Source organism: Protopterus annectens, chromosome 1.part0, assembly GCF_019279795.1.
Source record: "Protopterus annectens isolate FY-2018-M chromosome 1.part0, PAN1.0, whole genome shotgun sequence".
NCBI classification, from domain to species: domain Eukaryota; kingdom Metazoa; phylum Chordata; order Ceratodontiformes; family Protopteridae; genus Protopterus; species Protopterus annectens.
The window spans coordinates 292,572,578-292,586,576 of NC_056725.1; the positions used below are offsets into that span (position 1 = coordinate 292,572,578).

At 38.3% G+C, this 13,999-nt stretch overlaps 1 protein-coding gene across 1 annotated transcript in view; it reads right to left on the reverse strand.

Annotated features, from left to right (window-relative positions):
• Positions 1-13,999, reverse strand: part of EPAS1 (endothelial PAS domain protein 1) — a 1,067,454-nt gene that overhangs the window by 306,328 nt on the left and 747,127 nt on the right. The window contains exon 4 of the mRNA XM_044059908.1: positions 6,065-6,149. Coding sequence (XP_043915843.1) covers positions 6,065-6,149 — 85 coding nt within the window. The remainder of the gene's footprint in view (positions 1-6,064; positions 6,150-13,999) is intronic.

Sequence of the window (13,999 nt, forward strand, 5' to 3'; positions counted from 1 at the left end):
CCTTTCGTGATAAGGTGTGTCACGTAGAAGGATTTCCTGATTACTGTGGCTATGTGATTATCAAAGGAGAGACTACTGTCCACCTTGTTCCCAAGTAGACTGCCACCTATGTGGTAGTTCATGGGTACAGAGTTTTTACCAAAGGGGATGACAATGCACTTTTTGGCATTGAGCTTGAGGCCATGGCTCTGACACCTGGCATCTGTCTAACTGAGGCCCTTCTCTAGGATGTCCACATCATTGGGGGACTCGACTATGACTCCTAATTTGCAATCATCTGTGAACTTGGTTAGCCAGAGACATTCTGTGTTAGCTGTACTTCAGAGAAATAGATACCAAACAGGAGAGGACCCAGGACTGAACACTGTGGTACTCCACTTGTCACTGGTTTGAAGTCAGATTTGGAGTCTGCAAATTTTACAGTGTGGGTTTTGTTACTGAGTCAGTTGGCCACCCATCTTGTGACATAGGGATTTATACCCATTTTACTGAGTTTATCTATAATTCCAGAATGGGAGATGGTGTCAAAAGCCTTGGTGAGTTTTGTCTATGGCCTTGGTGACTATCTCAAAGAAGTCAATCAGGTTTAGGAGGCATGATCTGCCTTTCACAAACCTGAACTGGGTGGGGTCCAGAGTTTAGAGGTTACCAATGTTTTTGTTTATGAGTTCCACAATGATACGTTCCATGGCCTTGCAGACCAGGCACATCAGGCTGATAGGGGGATATTTCCCAGGGTCCATGGTGGCTCCCCCTTTGTGGAGTGGGATAACTGTTGCTGTGCACCATTCAGTGGGCAGAAAGCCTAATGTGAGGCTATGATTGAAAATGGTGCTTAGGTGGGGAGCCAGTTTGTTCTGATGTTCATGTAAAATGCAGCCTGGGATGTTGTTTGGTCCCATGGATGCTGTGTTCTTGGCTTTAGAGAATGCAGTTTTTACCTGCGTAGTTGAGATTACAGGGACTTTACATTCTTCCAATATAGATATGGGCCCTTTGGGGGGATGAGAGTGGGGTAAAGTTAGCAGTGAACCTATCTGCCATGATGTTGACAATATCAGTTGGTTCTGTAATTTTCATGCCATTGTGCTGTAACTCAGAGCAGATCTGGGTGTTGCCACTGAGATTCTTGACATAGTTATAGTATGCTTTGTGGTAGTCCTTAGAATGAGTGGTAATTTTGTTTTCATAGCTAGCTTTGTAGGATGTTATGAGGGATCTCAGCTTCTTGCTGAGGCTGACCAGGGAGCTCCACCACTCCTGGGATTTTATTCTCTTTTGCAACAGTTTCTTCCCTCTGTTGTAGAGTTTGTTTATGGCAGGGGACCACCAGATTGGCTTCCTTTTTTTTGAGAATAGCGTCTTGGTTCTGTTAGGGATAGCACGATCCATGCATTCGTGTAAGTGCTTATACAGTGCATTTGTGTAGGATTCAGCAGTTGTAACTGTATTGTTCATCTGCATGGGTGTCATGAAGTTCACCACTTCTGTCTTGAGAAGCATGAAGTTGACTTTGGAGAAATTTTTTACAGTGGTTTCCTTAATGGGAGGTGGGGGCGGGATGTGGATATCTATGGTGATTAGCTTATGGTCGGATCTGATGAATGAGGAGTTGACTTCAGGTGTGGAACACCGGTCATTCATAATGGGATTGACTAGGTCTAGGATATTGTCGCCCCTGGTGGGGGTGTGGATAAGTTGATCTAGGGCATTGGAATTTATGAATTCCAGAAAGTGTTGAGCAAAGGAGTTGGTACGAGTAGTTTTCCCAGTTAATGGTGGGGTAGTTGAAATCGCCCATTGTTAGGGTGTTTGGTTGAAGCCTAATATTTTCCAGTATATCAAGAAATCCTAGGGGATGGTGGGGGATCTACAGCAAGCTACAATTTGTATTGCAGATTTGCCCAGAGTTAGTTGCACTTGGATGATCTCAGATGCATTATGTTGGGCAATTAGCTTGGAGGTGTGGATATCCTTAATGAATATGGACACACCTCTGCCTTTGGCGTTCTGGTCCAGGTTAGATGGCCGAAAGGTGTGGTATAGGTTATAGCCTGGTAATGCAGGGGTGCTCTCTGGAGCCTTGAACCAGGTCTCAGTCACTGCACAGATATCAATGTTCTCCATTTTAAGAAGTGCCTTGAGTGAGTGCATTTTGGGGTTTAGACTTCTAGCACTGAGTAGCATTACCCTCAGTTTTTGCTTGCCTGTACTTGTTACAGTGATGAATTTGCCATTTGAACCTTGCCTAAAAAGGCACTATAGGGGTGACAAGAGCCCTAGCCAGTATCCGGAATCCTAGGGGCGACAGGTGTAGGCCATCTCTGGCAAAGCATTGTGGTCTGTCGACCATGTCATCCCAGGCAGACAGATACTGGATCCCCTTAGAATGACACCAGAAGCTTAGCCAATTGTTGAAGTCAATCACTTTGTCTTTGTATTGTGGTATCATTCTGGGCGATGTCAGGATGATACTCAGGGCTAGGGTCATACCTGCCTGGGCTACAAGATCAGAGAGCTCTTCCATATCTCTTTTCATGTAGTCCAGGGAGGTATGTCTCAGGTCATTCAAACCAACATGGACAATGACAGAGTTATATTTGTACTTGTTGTGGAGTGACCCGAGTGCGTGGGTTATGTGGTGGATCCTGGCACCCCACAGGCAGCTGACAGTACCTTCTCCTTGTTTAGTCTGGTGCGTGGGACATCAGTGTGCCTGACTATAGAGTCACTTATGACTAGTAGTCATATTTTGGCACAATAGGCAAAAATCTCATGGAGTTGGAAATAACCTTAGCACCAATTTATACAGTTTTGTTTGGTATTTTACTTCATTTGTAAGGATCCCCCCCCCCCCCGAAGATGTTCTGCTGTGATAACATGAAGGATTGAACCCACAATACCTCATTGCCTAAATTTTACTACATGCTACTACAGTTCTACGTTAACTGCAGTCATAACAGACTTACATTCAAAACATGTCTTACAGGTGGAAATCTTACTTTGAAAAATCATCAAAAACCAAAATGTGCAAAGGTAATTGCTTTAGAGAAGTAACTTGTTTTCTGATTACACAGAATATTTATCTGTTTGTGAAAGTCATTGTCTGAAGCCTTTCATTATGTCATTTTTGGTGTGTCACATAGAGACAATGGGAAGACATGGGAAACAAAAACAACACCCATTATATACCACCCTTTTTACAACCTAAATTGCCAATTCAGCATTTAAAATCCTTCCCTTGGCTAACCAAAGACACCTTAAGCATCATACGACGCCAAGATAAAGCTTGGAAATGCTACCACAGAAACAAAGCTATAACCACCCTCAATGAGTATAAAATACTTTGAAACAAAGTAAAAAAAAATTTAGACCAAAAATCCTAATTTTCCACACTCCAGACCAATCACAATACAAACCCAAAAAAATTTGGGGATGGAATCTCCTATCTCCTTAACCCAGGTAAAATAGAAAACCCCACCCCTGATCGAAATGCTGTTGACATAGACCTAGCTACCCAGTTTAATTCTTTATTCATCGATTCCATAACCATATTACATCTGCCTTTACCAACAATCCTACTTCCACACCCCTACCTTCACCTACCCCTCCTACTCTACTACCTCCACCTCTCAACCGCCTCCCTTCTCCATAAATCCCATCCCTATATCTACTATAAAAAACTTCTTCAAAACCTGAAATCAGCTTCTAATGCCCCTGATCAAATCCCCTCCTACTTCTTAAAGACAGCTGCAAAAGCCATAGCCCTTCCCATCTGCCTTCTAATAAACCGATCAATCACAGAAGGCTATGTACCCCAACTCTGGAAAAAGGCCTTTATTATTCCACTCCATAAAGGGGGCAATAACAATGGCATCCCAAACTTTCGACCTAGCTTCATCTTATCCCCCATTTCTAAACTTCTTGAAAACTACATCCACCTTCAAACTTTTACCCTATCTCACAAACCACCACCTTTTAACTCCCGCACAACATGGATTCAGACCTGGCCATAGCACTACCACCGCTCTCCTCTCCTTCCTAGAAACCATTAACAAGGTCCGTGACTCCGGCCACATTGTATCCACCCTCCTACTAGACCTTTCAAAGGCCTTCGATACCATCTCTCATAACCTTCTCCTTAACAAACTCTCTAAACGAAATCTTTCCCCCTCCTCTGTCAACTGGTTCACCAGTTACCTCTCAAATAGGCAACAAGCAGTAAAGTGGAAAAAAGCTACCTCCCAATTCCAACACACTCCCACAGGAGTACCCCAGGGTTCAATTCTAGGTCCACTGCTATTTAACATTTTTATAAGCGAATTCTATCAGACCATCCCTAATGCTAGTCTCATGCAATATGCTGATGACTCACCTATAATCTGTTCTGCCATCTCCATCTCCATACTAACAAACTTAACTCAAGATGCCTTCTCCTCCACTGAAAAATGGATGCTAGACAATCACCTAGCACTTAATGCCTCTAAAACCAAATTTATGATATTTACTCCTTTCAAAACCACCACCCTAGACAAAAACATTTTCTCTATTACCAGTCATTCCAATACACCTCTCAAAATAGTAACTAATGCAAAATTACTAGGAGTCCTCATCGATGACCAGCTTAAGTTTGATACCCACCTACAAGTAAATATAAAAAAAAAAAAAAACTCATAAGAAACTTGGCATGCTCTATCGTCACAACCGCTACATTGCTTCTCCCTCTACTAAGCTTATTCTCTCTACCACATACCTCATCCCATCCCTGCTATATGGTGCCCCACTCCTTACTAACCTGCAATCCTCCCTCAAGACAAAACTCTCCTCCCATTACAATAAAATTTCAAAATTCACAACAGGCCACAGATCTTCTACACACCACTGCATTGTCCTTCACAAACTGACCTGGCTAGAGCTATCCAATTACCTCTCCTATATTCAACTTATCCAAGCACACAAACTTATCTTCAGTTCCTCTCTCAGCCCCTCCCTTGCCACTACCCTTAAAATGCATCAACCTGATAGACTCCTAAGATCTAACTCCCAAAATCTGATCAAACTGCATAAACCTTCCTGCCCACCAGGCAAACATCTTCTGTCCTCTCTAGCTCGCTCTGGAATTCACTCCCACCTCTTATCCATACCACTGTCAGCCTCTCTTCCTTCAAAACTTTAATTCACTAACTCCTAACATCCGACTGGGAATGCTCCTGTTCCCATCCTACATAAAGTCCCCCAACTTAAGCTACACTCCAAGAGCTATTACATTTATAAATGCCCTCTTATTGTTTTTAATTCTGTTAGGCAACTGACGAAATTAACAAACTTTGTATATAACTTTGATTGCCTTTTTTAAAGACTTCTCTGCTTTTGCATTTTACTAATGCTATTTACCTGTATTGCTGTACTTTCGATTGTTATAACTTGCTTCTGTTAAGTAATTTATACTTTTACTTTTTGCTGGAGCTTTTCTCCCCAGGACTCCATTGAAAACAGGCTCCTCATGGCCCAATGGACCATCCTGGCAAACTGCAAATAAATAAATAAAATATAAATGAAATGAAATTCAGTGTAAAGCAAAGATATGTTGGAAGATGGGTAATACACATTAATCCTCCAGTACTGTTCAATGGGGTTGCCTCAACTATGTACTAATTTAAAAATACATTCAATTCTTAAAATGTAGTGCAAAAATAAAATAAAATAAAATTAAATTAAATTAAAAAATCATATTAATCCAATTTTCCTCATATCTAAGCTTCCATGGTTTCTGGCTTTTCCTCAAAACAACCTATCTACACCAGTTACGTCCCTGCATACACCTTTGGTTGCCACCTTCTGATTTGCTTTGCCCAAATTTTATACACTTATCTGAACATCATATTTTATACTAATCCACAACATGTGTGATCTTTTACTTGATGATATTTCTAAGGAATGAATAAAGAACCAGATCTGTTTATAAATATATAAAGATAATAGTCTTCATTAACATACTGCCATTGTACGATGTAAGCATTAGTTAAAAATAACACTTATGCTACAAGTAGAAAACAAACTATACCGTTTTTCAAGCACAGGTTCTCTTTTATTTCTTCATGATCACAAGGGTGAGTAAAATCAAAAATGCTGTGCCCCGTTAGTTCTACCTGGTAAAAAAGATTAAAAACAGTTATTAAAGTAGTGTAAAATACACAAAATAAAACCTAAGCTCTAGGAAATGTCTACAGTTTTAGACTTATATTTTCAGCAATATGTCACATTACAGGCTGTGATGAAAATTTTGCTTTTCATTGGCATGCAAATCACCATGTTATGCATTAAGCAATTACAAATCCACATTCTATCACTAGACAGTGCATGCTGCCTAAAATTTATATTTACTTTCATATTATAACAGCAGATATAGGATATACATGTTAAAGGTCCTCAGCATAATGCCCATTGAGTGTTGGGAAATAATTTTGCCCATAACTATGAAATACATTAAACAGGTAATCAGTTCAGAATACCACTACATATATTTTTTTAAAAGTTGCAAAAGCCAGAAACAGCTTTTGACAGCAGGGACTATTTCCATCTGTCTCTCACATCATCTTAAACAACAAACATGAATTTACTGTATCTCATAGAATCAAACACTAGTTTGAGCTTTAGCTCACCATATTTCATACCACAATACATCTAACAACACCTTTTTTTCAGATTTCACTGTAATTGCTAAGGGGGAAGGGTCCTGCTACTGTGATGTATCATTCTCTGTGTCAGCCATATCAAAGTTTATTAGCTGTTCATGCCATCGCAGTTAACAATTAAAATTTCATTTTAACTCCAGCATGCACTAAAGAAAGAGTACCAGAAGTAGTTAGGTATCACTGTCACATTTCTTATTCTTGCTTAGAAAAATAGGATAACAGCAGAATTTACTTACCAAATGCCATACCACTGCCCAATTTCTAAAAACCAAAGTGAAGCTGAAATAAATATTCTACTCATTAGAGGAGAAGAAGGTAACGTTAAGACCATTTTAAATCTTTTCTAAGGAAGTGTGCCTGCAGCTTCAGATCTCACCTTGGACTTTGTTGAACTACTGCTAGATGTATTAAGGTTGAAACATTAAGAAAATAATAATAAATATTATATGAGCTTATATCTTCACAGCTGCTTGAAAGTGTGTTATATACTTCAAAGACAAACAAGTAAATATAGTATTTCATGGAACAAATGTCACAGACAGTAACTTTCATATGCTTTATTAAGATACTGGTTCAGTCCCAGCTTAACTAATTAATATTTAACAACTTATTTTATTTACTTAATCATTTTAACTACAAAGGTAGATGGACTCTTTCTGATGTTTTCAGCATTATTCAGGCTGCAAGGGAAGAGATGTTATTACAGTTTTAGAATATTGTTTTTTATAGTAATGATTTTTGTGGTAAAGCAATCTACACATAAAATAACTAGTGGAACTAACCCTGTCAACAATGTGCAAATAAATAAATAAATAAAATGAAGATAACACAGCTATATTGAGAAATTTAAGAGTAGTTCTAGGGACTGCAGTACTTACGGGGTCAAAATTACAGTAGACTTTGAACCTCAAGGTATTGTCAATATCCTTACAGGTAGCAAGCCAATACACAAAATACCCCTGTAATACATAGCACACATACTACAATCCTCCCCATATAATCCAAGACTAAACTGTAGCAACCATATCAAAAGTTAAAAACATCAGTTTTGTGGTCCCAGATAATATGTCTGTCTTTTTCTCATTGGTAATAAACAAAGCCTCAAAGATCCAGTGGAAAAAAATGCGGACTTCATCTTTAAAATGTAACAGCAGACCACAGTATTTCAAAGATATTACAGACTCACCAGAATCATCTGCAAAGTCATGGGTGGATACTCATGGCTCTAATTCAGAAGGATACCAGCAGCTTGCTACTCCTAAGCATGTATCTACATGGCTTTATCAAGAGCAGATCTTGCTTAATGAACATGAACACCTTCTTTGAAGAAGTCATAGCTGTACTTGATGAGATATTGTCTGAGCACACATCCTGCCTGGATCTTACCAAAGCACTGCACACCATCCCACACAGAGGGATCACAAATAAACTCGCATAGCACAAAGTTAATACTCAATCGATCCACTGGGTAGAAGAACTCAAGTAGTAAGAAAAGGTGATAAACTGTCCACATCCACAGACATAACCACCATGTTGAAGAGGTCAGTACTCAGATGTCTACTTTTTAGAATTTTATTTGCTCAAATGCAGGGGTTGATCTTACTCCATTTGAATGGCCAATTTTGCTGAAGACATCAAACTAGGTATGATTGCCCTTCCCCAGAAAGATGTGTGAGTATTTAAACAAGGTCTGGAGATAAACCTTCCTAGCATAAGAACAATGCCAACAAGTGCTGCATAATCAAACTTAGGACAATTAATAAGTCCTCTGACCTATGCTATCAAGGCAAAACAAATCAAACTGAATACTGTCAGAGAATCCTGGAACACTCAGACATCTTTCCTTTCAGCAGCACGTCATCACAGTAGTGAGGAATGCCTTCAGTGTATCCCATTTGATTCACAGAAGGATGTCCAGTCAGTGCAGGGGTGCTATTCCTCCTGTTTGCACCTCATTACTTTGGCCACTACTTCAGTGCAAGTCTCTTATTTACATGCTTTTAACTAAATACTTTCAACCTGAAAGGATACAAAGCTTAATGACCACAAGAATTGATGGGTTTACACATAACAGGTCACCCTGAGAAATTTAACAAACTGTCCTTATAGTTGGTCTTATATCATCAGGAAGAGCCCCTACCTTTTTAAAACACTATATTCTGATCATGATTCAGGGGTGGTCAACAAATGTGAAAACACAATCTACTTTAAAATATCTGTTAACTAGCAAATGGTATCTTCTTATTACAAAATATCTTTTTCACCTTTCAGATACAATCCTCATCTCCGTAAAGCCATGTTCCATAGAGAAAGACCTTCTGTGCCAGACATTATTCACCTTTTAGGAGGAACTAGACAAATACATGGGTATGTGTAAGTCCCAACATGTGAAAACTAAAGTCAGGCCATCAGCTTGGTGTAATCCTATGAATCAACAGAGTTCTGAAAAAGTGCTATAAACACAAAACAGTAGTCTACTATTTCCTTAATTTATCACTAAATCTTTATTTTTGAGTGATGCTCTTTATGTGAAACAGTAATGCATTACTTCATTAGTCTGTTACCAAAATCCTAATTTTGGAGCAATATATTTTACTTGGAACAATAATTTATTATGTCATTAATTTATGACATAAATTCTTATTCTTGTGAGTAATGGAAATAATGCATTACATTCTTGATTCAAATGGGCAGTATAACAAGCTCTTTTCTTTTTTACTTTTACAATTTTTAATAAAAATAAACAAGAAAAAGAATTATATACAAGAGATGAAAGAGGTTTTGTTCATAGCAAAACTTCCATATTTTAAAATATTGCTCTTGCAAAATGGTATCTGATTAAGTAATAAACATGCTTTGAAGTTGTTGGTTTATTTTTTGCATTGATTTATTATTACATATTAACATTTTCCTCACATTCAGATGTGAAGAATAAATATGCTCAAACAATCTAAACAAAAATGATGCTAAGAGGCAAAAAATTCAATTTACAAATTAATAACTGCATGTACAGTATACAACCCCTGACACTGGGGAAAAATATATTTGTTTTACAAAGTTAGTCTTCACAAAAGTTTACTCCTTTTAACAGTAAACATATATAACACAGTATTAATTATCTGAAAGACTTTTTGTTCAATTTTGGCAGAAGGTCAATGTGTTCTGTCCATATGTTTCTTTACAGTCATATATTTTATCCATGCATAAGCAATGTAATAACACTTGTCCAAGAAAACATACATAGTCTTCAGCTATCTGGTATGTGTGTCTTGATACAAAATTGTAACTAATGTTATTAATGTTATTAATGAGTTGTGAATCTTTGCCTTCATTCTGCTATAAGGAGATTATGGGTGGAATGAAGCCCTTCTTCAACAAAGCCACTAATAAAATAAAACAAAATGAGAACATTTTAAGGGAAAAATCATGACCGTTGTTCTGACCTTATTCAAAAACAGGCTGCTGTCCTCAGTGAACATATCACAGTATAGTATCATAGCAGAATATGATACAGATCTAATGGGCCTTTTTACGCCTAGCAATGCTTTCCAGTAAAATTTGATAGGTTTTATATATATATATATATATATATATATATATATATATATATATACATATATATATATATATATATATATATATATATATATATATATATATATGGGTATACTTCATAACAACGAAACACCAGAAGAACGAAATGCAGAACACCGAGAAGAAAACAACGAAACACCAGAACACCGAAAAACACGTAAGTTTACAAAACACACATAACATACAAAAAAACACACACAACTGCCCCACACTACTAAACAAAACACCCTACACTAATGATAGGGGGCTGCACCCCCCCCACACCCCCCACTTTAATATTCTAACTCCGAGATCGCACAAACAGACACACAAGGCAAACACGCACCCACACAGTACAGTCCCTCACACACACCACAGTCACAACACACACTTACACACAGCATTTCCCCTCACAAATACACACACACACACACACACACACACACACACACACACACACACACACACACACACACACACACACACACACAGTTACCTACAGCAGAACACGAAAAGTGCTAATTCAAACTCCAGTAACATCGGGATTTTGAATTTCACACTTTTTGGTGTTCTGCGGTTTCGTTGTTTTTGTCTTGGCGTTCTGGATTTTGATCTTCTGGTCTTTCATCCAACTCAAGTAGACCTATATATATATATATATATATATATATATATATATATATATATATATATATATATATATATGGGTCCGTATCAGTTGTTTGAGTTTTCAGAAACTCGAAATTCATATGATCAAGACCATATGATTGAGTTTTTGAAAACACAAAGCTTTTGAAAAACGTAAAAACGCTAGATTTTTGTGTTTTTTTTTTGTTTCTGATGTTCAAGTTTTCAGAAACTCAGTCTGAAAACTTGATAGTCTGACATAGACCCATATATATATATATATATATATATATATATATATATATATATATATATTTATATATATATATATATATATATATATATATATATATATATATATATATATACATATATTATATATAGTTTATATATATATATATATATATATATATATATATATATATATATATATATATATATATATATATATATATTTTATAAATATATATATATATATATATATATATATATATGGGTCTACTTTGAAAGACCGACACGCCAGTTCGCCGACACACAAATCACCGAGACCAGATAACCGACAACACACAAAACCGACAACGCAAAACACCGAACACCATTACACCGACACACCGAACGTAAACAACACATTACACTACATAGCATAGCCACTAGCCCTAACCCAAACCCTAACCCTAAGGTCCGACACTATCACACACTCACCCTACCTGCACCCTAACCCTAACTCACTTAACCCACCCCTAACCCCAAGGTCCGACACTATCGCACACTTCACCTACCTGCACCCTAACCCTAACTCATTTAACCCACCCCTAACCCCAAGGTCCGACACTATCGCACACTTCACCTACCTGCACCCTAACCCTAACTCACTTAACCCACCCCTAACCCCAAGGTCCGACACTATCGCACACTTCACCTACCTGCACCCTAAACCTAACTCACTTAACCCGTCCCTAAACTACAGTCCCTCACTATCACACACTTACCTTACCCGAACCCTAACTCCGACACTAACACACACTCACCTTTCCCACAGCCTAACCCAAAATCCCACAATATCGCACACTTACCTGACCGCTCCTAACTCCGTCACTGTTGCACACTTACCGAGTCGTGATCACACATTACCCTTGTCGGTCTTTCCGCTGTCGGCAAATCACCCTTTCGATAAACTTCCCTGTCGGTCGTTTGGTCTTTGTTTTCCGCGTGTCGGGGAATCGTTGGTTCGGTCTTTTAAAGTAGACCCATATATATATATATATATATATATATATATATATATACATATATGTTTGTGTGTGCGTGTGTGTGTGTGTGTGTGTGTGTGTGTGTGTGTGTGTGTGTGTGTGTGTGTGTGTGTATACACACACACGCACACACACACTCTTGGGCATGGTTGACTGAGCATTTACAAACTGCTTCTCTCTAACAGAGACATATATTGCAGATTACAGGTATACTTATGGGTACCCATCCAGTGATCCGACTTGTGCTTCAAGAAATGCAGAGATGAACTCTTTTTTATGTCGGTGGGATGCCTGTTCCAGAGAAGAAGAAGCCTCTGAGACACAGACATGAACCTCCAGCATATCATATCTATGTTACAGGTTATTTGCTTACTTCAATTTTAACTAAGGCCTGATAATTCAAATAATTACACAGAATAGCAATACCTGTTCATCATACTGATCACTGCTGCAGTAGCCTAAGCTATTTGGGTTATATCCTGCATGGGATATAACAGCTGGTAAGCTTCCTATACTTCAGGCCACCTTCCAAAAGCCCAGATCATTAGTGAGCTTGAGCAGGGCTGACTAAAAGACGGGTCTGGGAGTCAATCCCTAAAGAGCTGTCATGCCTTAGAAGACAATGCTCTTCTGTGGACTTTTACTGATTCATGGTCAGCTTGTTCTGTTCTATTGCTGGGCAGATATGAACTCTTTGAGAACAACTTTCCACATATTACTTTTATAGTTTAAACTTACTTCTCTGTTTAGGGAAGTATTTTTAAGCTAGGAATGTGATTTTTTATTAACTATCACACCACTTTCCTGAGCTCTTAAATGGGAGCACATGTTTGTTTCTGACAATTTAAAACTATGCTCAAATACGTTTTTGGGGGCAGATAAAGTGTTTAAGTGAGCTTTTTACTGTGTTTTAACTGGAAAAAAAGTTACTTTTACCTACCGTTTATATTTTACCAGTTTATGCTGCTTAGTTTCCCCAGGAAAGAAGCATTATTTTCAGCTTGAACATGGAGCAAATTACTGGTCCCATACTTGGTCATTCTTCAAACCACAAAAAGAAAATGTCAGCTAACAGCCTTTGCTACCACAGCCACTATAGACTGGGGGTGAGCCACATCCTCTGCAGCTGTTGGGATCCCCTCAGTAGACAATGGAGAGACACTCTTGTCAGTCTTGGAGGAAGGGGCAGGGAAGGTGCCTCTGCCTAACCAGAATGTTGTGTTCATTCCTGGGGAAGCTAAGGCTGACATTAATAATCCTATTTGCCCCATATTTCCTATCAAAAAAGAATCAGAAAACTAAACATTTATCATTTCCTGTGTCAGTTCCACTGGACAGAATTAGTTTACTATGTCTGGCCCAGAGTCTTGAATAGACTATTAAAGTATCTTATCAGGTGGTTTCTGGTAGAAAAAAGGGATTCCTCTTTGCCTGAACAGATTCAATAAGAGAGGAATGTAATGGGACAGATACAGGTTTTTATCATCAGATTCCTGATTCAGACTCAGAGGAAAGCATGATATCTGATTTTCCTTGTGAGAGATTCTCTTTCTCTTTTGACTGTTTCCAGAATGTGCCACTGTTTTCAACAGATGAACACTGAGGTTTCTCAGTCTCTCAGAAAATATGAGCTGTTACAAATGGAATTTTCAGAATTTCCGACCCATCCCTCCTAGTGATTTCAGCATCGGAAGATGTGTTTGTCACAGCCTGTGGTTTCCTTACCAGCCGGTCTTCTGCACCAAAGAAAGCAGACAGAATGGACAAAGCTTTCCAGTTTTTCTAATTTTTACACACTCATCCTACATGTGACTAAGTAACTATAGCTTTAGTTAATTCAGCTGTTGCCAAGCA